Raw genomic sequence first — 16,278 nt, forward strand, 5'->3', positions numbered from 1 at the left:
TTATTCCTTCACTTCGTCATTTCAGGAAGCTTTGTGAAAACATCCACCCTACTCTGGGAAGGTTGTTTTTTAGAAGGCGTTACTGCTCTCAGCTTCTCCTCCTTCCAGGCCATGGTGAGATACAAGTTACAGCTGTGATGCTTATTGGCCGTAGGACTTTGGGCTTAAATCTTGATTTCTCTGAGCCTTTGTTTCCTCAGCTATACAGTGGGGATAATGATAGGACAAAAGAGATCATGTGAATCAAAGTACCAAGCAATCTAACATATTCATTTGTTTGTAAATATTGAAGGAACTCTTGCCATATGTCAGCCGTCGTTCCCAGCCTTAGGGAGCTATGGTTTGGTGGGAGAAATAATACGTTAATAGGCCATTAAGATACAGACTCAAATCCTATAAACAGGGATAAATACAAGGTGTTACAAGAGCACAAGGGAATCTTAACTCAATCTTGAAGGCTCAGAGGGCTTTTTGGAAGAAATCTAGGAAGATCAAGAGTTAATAGTAACATTAGTTATAATTAGTAGGGTGCTTACTATTTGCTAGGTAGTATGCTAAGCATTACCTCATTTAGATGTCATAATTGTGCTTATCTCATAGGGGCCTTAACCTCCATTTTATAATAGAAGAAACCAGTTCAGAAAGGTTAAGTAACTTGCCCAAGGACACACGGCTAAGTGGTCAGACTTTGAAATTTAAGTTTGATTCCAGAACCCTTGCTTTTAACCACTATGCAAATCTGTTCATGCATGTTTCTGCTTAAAACCGACCATAGTGACTTCTTATTGCTCATAGGATAATGAATAAATTCCTTTGCATGTCCCCAAATCTCCTGTCTGCTCCTCTAGTCTCACCCTTCGGCCCTCTCTCCAGCCCAGACACCCATGATAGTCAGCTTCAGCAGCAGCTCGTAAAGGATAGCCTCAGCTAAGTCTGAACTTGTCCGGTGGACAATAGGAAGCCATGGATATTTGCAGCAGATTGAGCGGGAGCAAGACAAGACCTGCGAGGTCAGAGGGCTGAAAGAACCCAAGCACAGGTCCATGGAGATCTGAACTAAGGGAGGAGCAGGAAAGAAGGGGAAAGGTGAATTGGATTCAAGAGACATTCAGTAGGTAGAATCTACACATAGTGGTGACTGATCACGTTGAGGAGTGAAGGAAAGTGAGGAGTCCAGGCTCATACCCAGATGTCTGGCTCACACAAGGTAGAGGGTGCCAGCTATTTGTAAGGAGCTGGGATCAGTGCCTAACTGAAACAAACAATACCTATAATTCTGTGTTCGCGTTACGATATGTTTAAGGGTCATGGAAGCTATAAAATAATTTCTCTTCTCTGTCCTTTTGTTTCTCCCTTCCACACTGGGTGTGGGAATTTACTGAAAACTCAGCAAACAAACAAACAAACAAACCATCTTCTCTGCCCTCCCTCCCGCAAGCTGAACTACAAACCCACACAGCATCAGGCCCAGATTAGGCAATCAAACAGCACAGAAATTAAGCTTTTAAACATTAAAATCAATCAAGCCCAAAGAATCAAGCTTGAAACGAAATGGTGTTTAAAAGAAGTAGGCTGAGGCACACTGAGAAAAACAACTTAAATTATTAAAGTGGAGTTTTCACAGTGCAGGGAAAATGTTCCAATAATGTCAGATCAAAAATGTCAATCTATTTACCTTCCAGATGGCTTTTCTGAGTGCTCTCATTAAAGCCTGCTACTTACCTGTTTGTCTATGAACAAGAGTTGGTTACTTAGGGAAGGTAATCAGACCAGGGTGTGCTGGAATCATTTTCTCGCATTGTTACTGAGTGAATATCTCTTGTGACTTTTGGCTTGTTAGTTAATTACTGTATACATTTCCTGACTGAAAATGGAGATCTTATTCAGTGTTGCGTTTGTCTCAAAATTCAAGTGCCAAATGTTCATGTTGTTTAAAAAGATGGTTACTTTTTCTCTATTCATTTTCCTCCATCCCTTCTTCTTGACCTTGTGGTACATTTGTAATAGTGAAATGAAGGCATTAAAATCACTTTTATATCAATCGACTTAGATGCCTAGAATATAAGGTTAAGTGGCTTTGGAGGCAGAATTAGTCAGATGGAGGAACTGAGAGGAAAAATGTGCTTTTGATGTGAGTGGTGTTCAAGTGGACTTATGTTCAACTATGATGCAAGGAACTCGGAGGGGTCACGTGCTCATTTACCAAATAAAGTGTCATCTATACCAATGCTTCTTGAAGGAAATATGTTGTGAGCTCCAAATGCAAACTACATATGAAATTTCAGTTTTTCCAGTAGCTACATTAACAAAGTAGAAAGAAACCCGTGAAGTTAATTTTAAGATCATTTTACGTAATCCTGTATATCTAATATTTCAACATATGATCAATGTAAAAATTATTGAGACCTTTACATTCTTTTTTGTACTGTCTTTGAAATTCCACCTGTGTTTTCTGCTTAGAGCATATCACGATTCAGAATAACAGCGTTCAGGTTCTCGATGTAGCTACGTGTAGCCACACGTAGCTAGTGACTGCCATATTGCGCACAGTGGATCTATACAGTTCAAGGTCAGTTTTCCCCCTCAAACTGATAGATCGAGAGTTGGTTTATACACTTAATGGAATCCACTTTTTCCCCCTGTTCCAACTGAGAAAGAAAAAAAAAAGTGCCTGTGATGAAAACTGGCAAAATGGCTCTGTTGATAAATTGCACGTTAAATTCTTTTTCATATAATTGTTTCTTGGATCCAAGACTAGTCACACGTGAAAAATCACTCTTTTAAGGGTATGGACAACTTCATTCGAGAGGTAGTAAAACTGAGGCATTAAAAATAAGTAACAAGCTGCATGTTTTTTTTTTTTTAAATGAGAGGTAAAATTTTTATCCTTTCAGATGGTGCAAAATTTTCATTAATAAATGTCAGTAGATCTCTCATCCGCAAGCTAGTGACTATATTAAACATGAGTTACAAGAACTCTGTCGGTTCCCAGCAGTATTTTCCTGTAGATTACTCTGACAATTTAAAAAATATATATGTACATTTGGCAGCTCTGGGATGACTTTAATTTCTAGCTGGGAGAATTCTCATGCTCAGCATATTTTGGGGATAGGACTGCAATAATTAGGTGCATCCAGAAAAGTTTTCTGAGAGTTGAATTGTATTACACAATAAATCAAGTTTTATTTGATGCACTGAGCATCTTTACCTTTCTAGCCCTAAACCTAGTAAACACATTATCTTTCAAGCTGCACATATATTCTGGATTTTATGAATTGGGAGTAGTTTTGCTAGCAAAGGCAGGAAGATTCAGTATGGTGATGTGGGAGTCCTTTGGAATCAGAAGAATCTGGCTTCAAATCTCAGTTATTTCTTGGATAATTTTGGGCCAGTCACTTAAAATCTCTGGGCCTTAGATTCCCCATCCATGCAAAGGGGATGATAACTCATTCAGAGATGGTCGTGAAGTTAAATGTGATCATAAATGTACAATGTCTGAAGCAGATACTTGATTAATGATAATTCTCTCACACTGCCTTCCTCAGGCTAACGGGGAAGTGAGATTCAATGATATTAAGTGTTCACAGTCTCAGTGTTTGCAGAAAGACTTTTGTATTAGTTATCTATCCATCATGTGCAACAACTTATTTCAAAATGCAGTAGCTTAAAACAACAGACATACATATACTCTTTCTGTTTTTCTGGGTCAGGATTCTGGGCACAGCTTAGGTGGATGACTCTGCCTCAAGGTCTCTCATGAGATTGCAGTGAAGCCGCTGGCCAGGACAATGGTCTAATCTGAAGGCTTGACCAGGGGAAGATCTGCTTCCAAGTTCACTTGTGTGGTCATGGGCAGGATTCAGTTCTTTGTGGACTGTGGGATTGAGGGCCTTATTTCCTCACTGGCCACTGGCTGGAGGCCTTTATAATACCTCGCCACTTGAGCCTTTCACAGCATGACAGCTGGCAAGTGAAAGAGAGACAGAGAGAGAGAGAGCTTGCTGCATAGTGAATTACCCTGAAAATTAGTGGCTTATAACAACAATAAACATTTATTATCTCTGATGGTTTCTGTGGATCAGGAATTTGGGAGTGGCTGGGTGGTTCTAGCTCAGGGTTTCTCACCAAGGCTACAGTCATATGAAGTCTTGCCTGGGGCCAGAGGCTCCACTTTCAAGATGGTTCATTCCAACGGCTGCCAAGTGTGCAGGAAGCTCAGTTCCTCCCCATGCAGGCCTATCCACAGGGCTGCTTGAGTGGCTGGTATCCCCCAGAGCAAGAGATCTAAGAACAAGAAAGAAACTGCTATTCTCTTTGTGACCTAGCCTTGGAAGTTACCCAATGCCACTTCCACAATATCCATTGGTCACCCAGGTTGGCTCCATTCAGTGTGGGAGGGGACTACACAAAAGCATGGATGCAGAAGGCAAGGGTCTTTGAGAGCCATCTTGGAGACTGGTTACCACAGCAGTGGCCTTGTAGTATGAACCACAACCAGGACCACAGCCACAGTTACCTTTACGTGAGCAATTACTATGTATAAGTACTGTGCCAAAGACTCTACATACATTATATCATTTAATCCCGACAGCGACTTCAAGATCCAGGTGTTCTTAATATCCCCATTTTACAGCTAAAGGAAACTAAGGCTTAGAGAAGCTAATAACTTGCCCAAGGCCACAGACTTAGGATATGGCAAGTTAAAAGAACACTGGAGCATAGCTCAGACGGACTTGAGCTCAAGTCCAGCTACGTGCTATTTTTATCTATGGTGTTACTGGGGCTGTTGTGAGGAGTAAGTGAGAAGATATATGGGCGTTACAGAGCATTATACCAAAGTCCACAGAGAGACAAAATTCTTTCTTCCCTCCTCCAGCAATGAAGCCATGTCAGAGCACACATCCAGGGCCAGAGTCTCTCACTTTTGGTAAGAGACGTAAAGCACTCTGGTTTTGATTTTTATTAAACCATCCGTAAAAAGGACTTGAGACGGGCTCCCTGAGACCTCAATGTCTAGCATTGGAATCTATCATGTTTTCTGGAAATTGAGAGGCCTGTGTTTTTGATAGACTTCTAAAGAACTGGAAAGTAGGGGAATAATAAAGTATAATGAATGGTTTCACCTCCTGCCTGGCTTATGCAGTGGGGAGGTTGGGAATGAGTCAGTATAAGCATAAAAACAACAATTGAACTTAAAGAGGGCTTTTACATTTGTCCAAATGATTTTAACGACATTAATGTATTTAGAAGTGTGTGTGTATGTGTGTATGTGTGAGAGAGAGAGAGACAGAGACAGACAGAGACAGAGAGAGTGTGAGAGAGAGAGAGGGAGAGAGAGAGAGGGAGAGAGAAAGAGACACACAGACATAGAGAGAGAGAGAGAGACAGAGAGAGCGAGAGAGGTGGAGAGTAAGCCAGGTACACCAACCACATCATTCCCAGAGTTGAAGTTCATGTGCTCAAAGGAACCTAAGGAAACAAGACCGACAGCACTGGATTAAGTTCACTGTCCTTCCATAATCCTAATATTCGAAGGCAGTTGAACAGCTGTAGGAGAAATTCTTGCCTTCTAGGGCGTCGTTATCAAAGGCCAGGGGCCTTCCCCCAACATGTTTCCTGGAAAAATGCACATAACCACATACACCTGAAATGTTGCATAAAATTTTAGGGGCTTTAAAACTCCCCAAAGCCCATGGGATGGTCTCTCTGGTGTTCATGGATCCCAGGATAAAAACCCTGAATGCTAAATCTTTGGGAGAATTTATTTACATTTTTTATACTTAACAAACTACTTTGTAATATGGAGCTTGCTAAACTTGCCTACATCACATCACATTTTCCCATTACCTTGAATGATCATTGGTGTTTTTAACTTTTGATGTGATCCACTTTAGCTTTCATGTTTCCAGACTAGAGCAGATAATTAAAAAGTAAAGACACGGGCTCTCAGCATCTTCGAGGTTGTCTCTAGTGCAGCTTAAATGGGTCGTGGGCATCTTCTCTACAACCTCCCTCAAAAGCAGTGTGGGCACCCACACCCTCCCGGTGCCTCCAAACGGGTACAATTTTATATAGTAAAATTCATCCGTGTTAGAGATGCAGTTCTACATGTTTTGACAAATGTGTAAAATTGCATAACCATCACCATCATCGAGATGCAGAACAGTCCCATTGCTCCCAAACTTCCCTTGTGCCCCTTTGCATTCACCCTTCTACCCTAGGCTCAGACCTTGGTACCTACTGAAATGATTTTGGTCCCTATAGTTTTGATTCTCTCCTCCCTCCACATCTGATAAAGGAAATCATACAGAATTTACCTGTTGGGGCCAGATTCTTTCCCTCAACATGCTTTCGAGATTCATTCAAGTTGTGTTAACTGATATAGCACAATTTGTTTATCTATTCACCAGCTGATGGGCATTTGAATTATTTCCAGGTTTGGGCAATTTATTTTTCATAGCTTTCTTGGGGATCGGCGGGGCGGGGAGGAGGGGAGAGTGGAGCAGAAAAGGGTCATTGCAGTCTTCCACCGTCTAAATCATTGGGGAATTTTCATCAGTGCGGTCTTGGGGCGCCCAATGCTTTGGAGCAGCTGTTCTTTTGTGCATTCGGGCATCTGCCTTTATAATTACTTTCCTTTTCCGCAAATTGGGGCCCAAACGTTCCTTTGGTCTAGGTAGACAAGATTCAGATGAAATAACTCACAGGGTCAACGCTGTGTACCTTGAAGGTGTTAGCCTTTCTACTTCTCGCGAGGTTCACTGACCATCAGTCTCACCTAGAAGTTTGTTAGAAAAGCAGACTCTCAGGCCCCACCCCACACCTACTGAGTCGGCATTTTAACAAGATCCCCAAGTGTTTCGGATGCGTATTAAAGTTTGAGAAGCATTGGTCGTTTTCCACTCTCTCTACTAAAAATAAAATACATGTTTTCTCATAATATCTGGCCCTCCGTTCCAACTTTTTCTTTACCTTCCTGTTGTAAATTTATTGTAGCTGAGTAAAGAACTCAAGTTTGAGTCTGCGGAGTGGGTGAGCACCGCATCCTCGGAGGATGGAGGAGGAAGGGGGAGAAAAAGAGAAGGCTGAGAACAGAGCTCGGGCCGCTAGGAGATCCTCACAGCCAGAGGGGCGAGGAGGCGAGCGGCCGAAAGGGCCAGCCCCTCCGCAGCCCCGCGGCGGCCTCTCCAAACCGCGACACCGGGTGCAGGGCGCGGGCCCCGGCGCGCAGGCGGGACGCTTGCAAAACTTCGCGGAACGGGGCCGGGCCGCGCCGGGCCGGGCCGGGCCGGGCGGGCGGGGCGGAGGGCGGAGGGACAGCCGGGGGCGGGGCCGGCGCGGCGAGGGGCGGGGTCAGCGCCGAGGCCGCAGGGGCAGCGACGGCGCCGGGCAGCGGGAGCGGCGGCCGCGCCATGTGGCTGCTGGGGCCGCTGTGCCTGCTGCTGAGCAGCGCCGCCGGTGAGTCGGGGGGCGTCCGGCGAACTTCCTGCGGAGCGCGGAGCACGGCGGCCGGGCTGCAATCGCGCCCCTTCCCCGCGCCCAGGCTGCGTCTCCGGGTGCGGGTGTGCACGGAGGGCGGACCCCGCGCCGGGCTGGCGGGGACCCCGGCGAGGGGCCGCGGTGGGGTGCGCGCGGTGCTATTGTGTGGGCGTGCGCGCCGGCTTCTGCTGTGCTGTGTGTGCGCGGGCGGGGCTTTGTGTGCTGCGGGGCTCTGGGGAGCCCGGCAGCTGCCCCGATTGGGCGTAGCTCGAGTGAGTCTGTGTGCTGTGTGTGTTGGGGAAAGAAGGAAGGAGAGGGGAGAGGAGAGAACTCTGCCCAGATCTCATCTTCCCAGACGCCCGGGTGCTCGGCGCTGCCCTTAGCCTCCGCAGGGCCTCTTCCCAGGTCCCTAGGGTGCAATCTCAGGCCTCAGTTTTCCCACCTGGACCACGAGTCGGGTGGTATTGCCTCTTCCTTCTGCTCCTCCTTGGACTGTATTTGGTTTGGGCAAAGAGATGAAACAGGGCCAGACCTGCGAATTATTCATCTTTCCCACTGGTTCTGGAAGCAGAACATTGATCTGTCAAATGGCCACCCTCACTCGCCCCTCAGTGGGCGCCCCGACTGGCGAGGTGCCCTGGGAGAGGACCCGGGCTTCATCTGACAGCCCTTTGAACAGGGCATCGCGGTAGCGCGTGCATCCTGAGGTCCCGAGGAGCAGAAGCCTCTTTCCCTCCCAGACAGAGTGCCGTTCCCAGGAACTTTTCTGCTGATGTGGGCACGCTCCAAATTCCAGCCCGGGAGCCCTTCCTCCTCTGTCCCTGCCCGCCGGCCACAGCTGTCAGCTGCTCTTTGGCTGCGCAGGCCCTTGGCCCCCTGATGTTTATTTCTGGGTAGCTGATGCCCAGGAAGTGGGTGACAGGGCCCAGTGAACTTTCTTGGCAGAACCTTGCTTGTCTGTCGTTCGTGCCATCCACATAATAATTTATGCTTGGTTTTCCAAAAATGCTTCTAGCTACTTGCCTCGAATGCGTCTTTGGTCATCTTTGGTCGTGTGTTTGTTGGGGAAGTTGAGGCTCACTTCATTCTGAACTACCCCTCTTCCCAGGTCTGCACTTTGAAAGAGAAATCTCCCTCCTTCCTTGAAGTCCCTAGCCATCCTCAGAATCCACTGGGCAGCACTGCCTCCCCCACCCCTCCACCTATGACATCATCCTCACTCCTCAGAGACTCCCTTTTGATGTCTGTGAATTTGCTGTGGCTTCCAGTGAGGGTCAAATACTGGTGACTTCTGTGGATTTTTAACCAGGTGTGGTCAGAGTGCCGATTCTCTTGAATTATACTGGGCCACCCCAGGGAGAGAGTTCCAAGGGGGCATTGGCAGACACCTGTTGGTTTGAATGACCCTTTGGAAGCAGTTAGGACAGGCAGGTTTCCAGGGCATCTCAGGCACGAAGACCTGCCTGGATTAACGCTCTCAATTTGCATAGCATGGTGTGTCCCGTGATAATACCCAAGTAGGACAGTCTGGAAGTCGGCCCTTGTGTGTATCCTCAGAGAGCTGCTTGTGGCTCAGTGGAAACTATTTTTTGCATCTCCCAGTTGGTCCTGGTCCCTTCGATTGAGCCCCCCTCTCTGTAAAAATAGCTGTAAAGTTAATTTTGTCCTTCTCTGGTCAGTGTTGGTTAACATGTGTATGCATATAAAATAGAGCTAAAATAAATAAAATAGTCATAGTGGGGAGGGAGGGATTAGGGGTCACAGAATTGCCTAACTGTCCCAGGTAGTGGTTTTCCATTATCTATGGTCATTGAGCCTGTGTGGCTTCGAATTACCTTTACTGTTGCTGGTTTAGAAACCTCTAGGCAGGTTGAGGTGTATGCATGTTTTGTGTTGCATGAAGCATCTCCTTTTAGCATGCATGCTACTTTGACCCGAAGTCTTACCAGAAACAGGGCTGGTCATTTTTCCTGACGCCGGCTGGGTGCCCTGGGCTCCCAGCTCAAAGAGAAGCCTGTGTGGTTCAGTTTGCAGTTCATAGCAGGACCAGAGACCCTACCTTTCTATCCCACCTCCTACACCTCAGTCTTCTCCTGGGAAGCTGATGGAATGAGAGATTGTATAAACCAGCATCTGAGATTTCTGTCTCCCTTTGATAGTCTGAAGAAACCTGGGGTCAAAGTTTAGCCCTAGACTGAGTTCCTGGGCTTTCTTTGTAGGGCATGAAGGCCACTGACATTCGTAGAGCGGTCTGAAGGCCTTTGTTATTCAGGAACCTTCTCAGACACCTTCATGTTTTTTTTTTTCTTCCTTTGTTTTTATTGTTTGTGTTAGGGAAGCAAAGCATTGATCTTTGGCTATTATTTTTTAATGTATCCTGTGAGCAAGACTCAGCCCATCCGACGTTGTTTTTCCTTCATGTGGTGGACTTGGTGGGTTTAAGTGCACTGATGGTGAGACAAGTTTAATGGTGGCCATGCCCTGTGGGTGGTCATCTTCTTACCCCCTCCCAGGCTGACCTTTGCTCAGACTCCCTGATATTCTCTTTTTGTCAGTGAAAAGGCTTGACACTCCCCGATGTATACTGCCCAGAGTGTGGGTACTGACATTTTCTCCTGGAAAGATTTGCTTAATGGTGTCAGCGGGTGGATTTTATTATTATTTTTTTACTAGCTGAGTTGCTTCATGCAGCCTAGCCCAGGTAGATCAGACTTTGTGCACCGAAGTACAAATAAACACACCTTGTGCTTTTTATCTTCAAAGAGCTGTGACAAAGGCTCCCCACTGGCGTGTGAGGTGTTGTCTTCCTGACAGGCCACTTAGGCCATTTACCTTGGGATTAATTGGGGAGGGACAGAGACCTGAGCAGAAGAGATCAGGAGGGTGAATTTCCGCCTCCAAGACTGGCTCAGATACCTTTTGCCAAAGTCACCAGGGTAACTTGGAAGTGGCCTGGTATCATCGCCACCTTTGTAAAACAGTTCAGAGAATTTGGGGATTAGGAAAGTTAACAATCAAATAATCTCATATAAAGACATGGCCTTTACAACATCGCCTGTTTGCATGAGTGAAGGGAGGAAAGGGGCCCTTATCTGTGGAACATCTTTGTGTGAGTTGCTTTGCTCTCTACTGCCACTTTAAACACAGGATCTTGCTGAGTTGGTGTGGCAGGAAGTCCTTTTATGGTTTGTTAGAGAGCATCCATGCGGGGTGCCAGAGGAAGGACTGAGGCTTGGATTCTAACTCAGGCTTCTCTTGGCTCCCAACCTGGGCTTTTCCCACTGTTCCAGGCATCCTGGACGGGCTACCATGCCTTTCCTCCCACATGCTTTTGTGAATTAACAGTAAATGAGATTGTTTCCACAAACAGTCTCCTCCCCAGATCTGTTCACTTTGTGGTCACTGCTCTGAACTCACTCAGCAGTTGGTGTTTTTGATAAATGCATAAAATAAATCTCAATCCTTGAGGAAAGATGAAACTTTTCAAAATAGCACTGGGCTTGCCGTGTGCACGGTGAGGAGAGGCCACGGGCCACCACTGTTGGGTTTCTTGACTCGATTTGTCGTTATGCGGGAGTTTGTTTTCATTCATTAAGCTCCATATTTATATTTTTTTATATGTTTATTGTATTTTACAATTAAAAACTCAAAGATACTATATGACATGGAAGTGACTTAGAGTGATGGAACTGTTTTTAGCTATGAGATGGCTCTAGGGATAAATCTGTTTTTGGTTGTGAGGTTTTCTTGTGTTCTCTTTCCCTCTCTCTTTCTCTCTTTGGAATATTTTGGAAATGCTTGGGCCCTCTTAACTGTGCAGCTTTTTTCTGCCAGTGCCTTTACTTGACAACCTGGGAGATTTTTAAGATGGCTGCTCGTGTGTGTGTGTGTGTGTGTGTGTGTGTGTGTGTGTAAGTGCCTTTCCTTCATTGTAATTGTTATAAAAGAATTTACTCTCTTGGACGCTGAGGAGTGCCCTTAAAAATGTTTCCTGGGAGAGCAGCCAGGTGCTTTGAAGATGCAGCATGTGCTTCTCACATCGTTTGCCTGATGTTTAATATTGCTTACCAGAATAAGTGGACTTTTGTGGCAGGGAAATTGCTCAGTCTGAGGGATATTATTTTTTTCATGCAGGATTGTTAGAGTTTCTGGAGGTGGTTGCAGGGATGGGATTACTCTGGTATAGGGTTTTTCTCAACCTCTGTCCTGTTGACATTTTGGTCTGGATAGTTCTTTGTTGTAGGGGGGAGAGGCGCACGCTGTCTTGCCATTGTAGAATATTTAGCAGCATCACTGGTTCTAGATGCCAGTATCAGCCTCCCACCCACACCCCTAGTAGTCGTGACAACCATATCTCCAGATGCAGAGGGCAAAATTACCCCAAGTTTAGAACCCCTGGCCTAATGCGAGCAAGCCCCATCACCAAACATCTTGAGCATCATTACTGCTTATCCTAAAAATGTCTTCCAGGCGCAGTGGGTCAGGATCGCATCCTCCTCCAAAGGGTCTTTTAGTCATCAGGTTTCCGCAGCCCCACAAGTTCAGCGTAAAGACATTCTTAGCTAGAAGTGCCCTCAGCACTGACCCTCCCCCTCCTGCTTCTCCTGGTGTCATAGTGAAAACTTCTGGAGTTTTAGATTGTAGATTTATTTGGTTTTCTTTGAAGAGACATGCTGAGAAAGCAGGTGAAAGGCAGGTGGTACCCGACACCAAAAGCCACCTGGTTTTCCGAATGTTAAACTTGGGAGGTCCAGTGGCCCTGGGAGGTAGGGAGAAGCTGCCTGAACATTCGCCTTTGGAGTCCTGCGCTGAAATCTTAGCCCTGGAAGTCCCCCTTCCTCCACTCTACAGAGCAGTTATTGTTCCCTTCAGCTCCCCTTTCCCTCCCCAGAATTCCGTTTCCCTTCCCATCAAAGGGCTTTACAACTTGAGTCAGTTCTGCAGGTGGTGGGGAAAATCATCTATACTAGGGGTAAGTTGGTATTTGAGAAATTTTCATCTTATACTTTTTCTCCCTTGGTCTTTTAAAAGTTATACTCTGTCGCTTTATAACACGTGGGTTTTTATAACACTTGGATTCTTTAAGACACTTTGCCTTTCGGCTGCTGTTTTCCTTTGTTCAGAGTCCAGCCTTCCTTGAGTTTTTTTACTTTCTTCTATCTTCAGATTAGCAACGTACATTGTCTGCTGCTGGCTTCTTTTGTGCTTGAATTTGCAGGAAGGAAGGAGGCACCAAGAAGATGGATGCTGGGCTTGCAGGGGAGAAGTGCCCAATATCTTAGATCAGGCACGAGTGCCTCCAATCGTGCCTTTTTCTAAAAGTCTTCTCCAGTGAAGAGCTCCAGCTTCCCAAGCATGTGAAGATTTTCCCTTTTGATTTTGAGTAACTAGAATATTCTTCTCAAAACTTCATCTGGCTGTTCATTAGCACGGTACCAACTCTGCCACATCCAGACACTGTGCTGTGCTCTAAGAGTGTAAGGCTGTGTAAAAGTTGTCCTTGGCTCTTGAAAAATCAGACGATCCAGTGTTGTAAATGGGGTTGTTTAACTTCTTCCGTTAAATGGAAAGGGCAGAAGCACTTTTCCTCAAGTGGTATCTTGGAGGCATTCCTAAATGTGAGATACACTGATAGATCTGTGACCTTGATGGGAGTATAGGTGTGGGCAAACGTGGATACCCCATCTTTGGGGATATTTAATGGGTGGGTCATTCTGGAACAGGTTTCAGAGGTGATGACCTACATCCTAGCTTGCATCTTTAGCTTTCCAGGTAAAATGTTGGGGTAGGTATATTGGTGCTCTAAGACTCTTGCAGCTACTCTTTGTTGGGTTTTGAGATTTGAACAAGACATTTCTTCTGTAGCTTGTGGGCAACAACCTTCTTTATCTTATGGCTGGTTGGCCAGTCCGTCTGTCTGTCTGTCTGTCCGTCTGTCCATCCATCCATCCATTCATCCATCCATCTACGTATTCACTATCTATCTATCTACTTTCTCCATTCATTCATCTATTCATTCATTCATTCACTATCCATCCATCCATCCATCCATCCATCCATCCATCCATCATCCATCCATCTATCCATCCATCCATCCATCCATCCATCCATCCATCATCAATTATCTTTCCTTCCTTTCTTTTTTAGTCCCGAATCCTACTAGATTGTAAACTCCTTGGAGGCTGGGGTCATAAGTTAAATGTATACATCATTTTTCTTATTTCTTTTATAATGTCTAGGAGTGCAGTCATGGCTACCACTCACTGAAGATTTATTCTATCCGGCAGGGGACCAAGACTGGACATGTATTATTTTGTTGTAATCTTTTTGCAGTAAAAGCATTACAAAAATTATACACCGAATATGTACTCATTATAAAAATTTCAAACAAAACAGAAGTAATGACAGTTAAACATAAAAATCTTCTTTCATCCTCCATTTACATTTCTCTCTCCCTTTCTAAATTACTAGTAACTGTCTAGTATGTATCAATTTAGCTCTAATATGGATTTATACACACACAATGCATGCACACTCACGGTTTAATGAGCTCATACTTGTTTATATTTGTAGTTTTTTGACTTGCTTTTTTACTTAAATACAGTATTTTGTCTGTTCTGCTTTGAACTACAGATTGGTCACATCTGCTTCTCTTTTGTTTAAACAGTTTCGGGTATTCCAAAGTTTTTGGCATTTTTCACTCACCTTCACTTGTGTCGCTCAGTTCGTGAGTGAAACTCCTCTGTCCTCTGTTTCAGAAGCAGAATGCAGTATAACGTCAGCCCTTTGTGAGTGTCTTCCTCCCTTAAGTCCTTTAAAGTGCTTGCTTGGCTCTCGCTTTGCAAGAAAATACGGAATTGCAGTCATTCTTCCAAGGACAGATATTTACTATTACCAGATTTATGCTATTTCTTTGCCTTCCTGTGTATACAATAATTTTTCATTTTAATGCCAAATTTTAGTGATTTTTTTTTAAAAGACATTCTACATAGCAGGTAAATACAACCTTTGTAGTACCAACAAGGGATAGAATTAAATGGAAATAATGACCTATGAATGGCTGTGACCAAGTTCACCCAGTCATTGCCCATGACCAAGAACCACAGCTTCTGCCCACCCTGTGCTGTCATAAGATGCTGTTGGCTGTTAGGCACTACTTGATTTCAGAGATGTGATAACACCAAAGGCATGTGTCTTCTTGGCTGTCTTTCTTTCAGTTCTTGTGTATCTACCCCTTCTTTTAAAAACAGCTTTAAGGACATCTTCCAGTATATGTATATACTTTAATTTATTTAATGTTTACTCTGCTGATAAATGTTATTTCATTTTCATAGCAGTTTATTCAGTTAGATAGTATGCTCTGCTATGTTATAGATGAGGAAACCAGAAGTTTAAATGAGTTTTTTTTTTTTCCAGCCCTCAGCCAATAACAGGTGGTTTCAGGATTGGCATGTAGATCTGCATAACTGAAACTGTGCCCTTAACCACTGACTCTCCTGCCTCGTTGTAGAATAGACACTCAGGTCCCATGTTTGCTGGAAGAAGGAAGTACATTCCCTAGCCTGTTTAGAGGATTCCATCAATGGGTAGTGATGTGGTATTGACTTCATGCTTATCCTGTTGGATAGAATGATATGTTAGAGAGCCATTGGAGTGTGGGAGGGTCATCCTAAATTGATTTTATTCAACAGGCCTGTCTTTAGCAGATTAAAACAGATGTTCTCCCTTTCCACCTTGTGGGGAATTTGTCATTATAGGCATTTAAATTGGCCTTCACAGAGGCTTGATTTATTTAAAAAAACAATAACAACATTAAACAAATTATTTCAGCACCTTTAGACTTGCATTTGAGTTTACCAATGATGGAGAATTTTTCCCCCCTTTGATGGGAATATTTTGCTGAAATACCAACCAAAAGCAATTTTTGGGGGGTCAGTACTTCCTCAAACAGTGCTGGGTGCCAAACAGAAGAACCTATTGTTTAAACAGCCTAGAAATAGGTTTTTAAGGCAAAAATAATAGCGCCGATTCTAATGCTTTATGTAAAAAGAAAAATTTAAGTTTTTTCTTTCTGATCCTGAGCTTAAGCTTGGATGGTTCACATATGAGAGAACTTTTTTCTGAACTTACTGTGGAAGGTGAATGTTCATGTACTACTCTAGAAAGAAGCTAGAAATAATTTGCCCCATCTTGTTAACCTGAAGCCAAGGGGCTCTTGTGGGCAGTAAGTCATGCCTTGTGAGAAAGTAATGCTGCAGGTCTGTAAAGTATTAAAAACATAGGCAGACCAGAATGAGCCTCAGGATTCCAAACTCTCCCTCCCTCCCTCCCTCCCTCCCACGTTCTCCCCTCAAATCAGCTTCTTTTTTTTAGAGCATCACTGTGCTATTAGGAGACCATAAGTTGGGTGAATATGCCGATTCCCATATCCAACTGTGATTTTTGACAGATAAATAGCACCGTGTGAAGCCAAGGGTTGTCTCTGGCCGGGAAGAGAGGCCGCAAAGGAGGGCGGCCATTTAGGTTACCCTGGAACAGGCCCTCAGCAACTGGAGAGACATGGGATTTATGAATAACTTGATTTAGAAGACTTGCAAACCCAAGGTGCCGGTGTTCCACGTGGGACGTTTGTGTGTCTGTTGGCAGAGAGAAATGAAAGCATAAGGGGTGTTTAATTTGACTGTGTTAAAAACCCCTTTTCGTTATTACAAGGCCCAGTGAGGTTAGCTTTGGGGATATCAGAAATGCGTTGTCTTTGATGGGTGTGACTGGAACGTTTTCCTCGGCTCTAGCCTTGAA

At 44.5% G+C, this 16,278-nt stretch overlaps 1 protein-coding gene across 2 annotated transcripts in view; it reads left to right on the plus strand.

Annotated features, from left to right (window-relative positions):
• Positions 1-7,305: 7,305 nt before the first annotated feature.
• The window catches only part of LDLRAD3 (low density lipoprotein receptor class A domain containing 3), a 213,138-nt gene continuing 204,165 nt past the window's right edge, over positions 7,306-16,278 (plus strand). For both annotated transcript variants that reach the window (XM_039867118.1, XM_039867154.1), the window contains exon 1: positions 7,306-7,458. In XM_039867118.1, coding sequence (XP_039723052.1) covers positions 7,413-7,458 — 46 coding nt within the window. In that variant the 5' untranslated portion in view covers positions 7,306-7,412. The remainder of the gene's footprint in view (positions 7,459-16,278) is intronic.

This window comes from Pteropus medius, unplaced genomic scaffold, assembly GCF_902729225.1.
Source record: "Pteropus medius unplaced genomic scaffold, Ma_sr-lr_union100, whole genome shotgun sequence".
In the NCBI taxonomy this organism is placed as follows: domain Eukaryota; kingdom Metazoa; phylum Chordata; class Mammalia; order Chiroptera; family Pteropodidae; genus Pteropus; species Pteropus medius.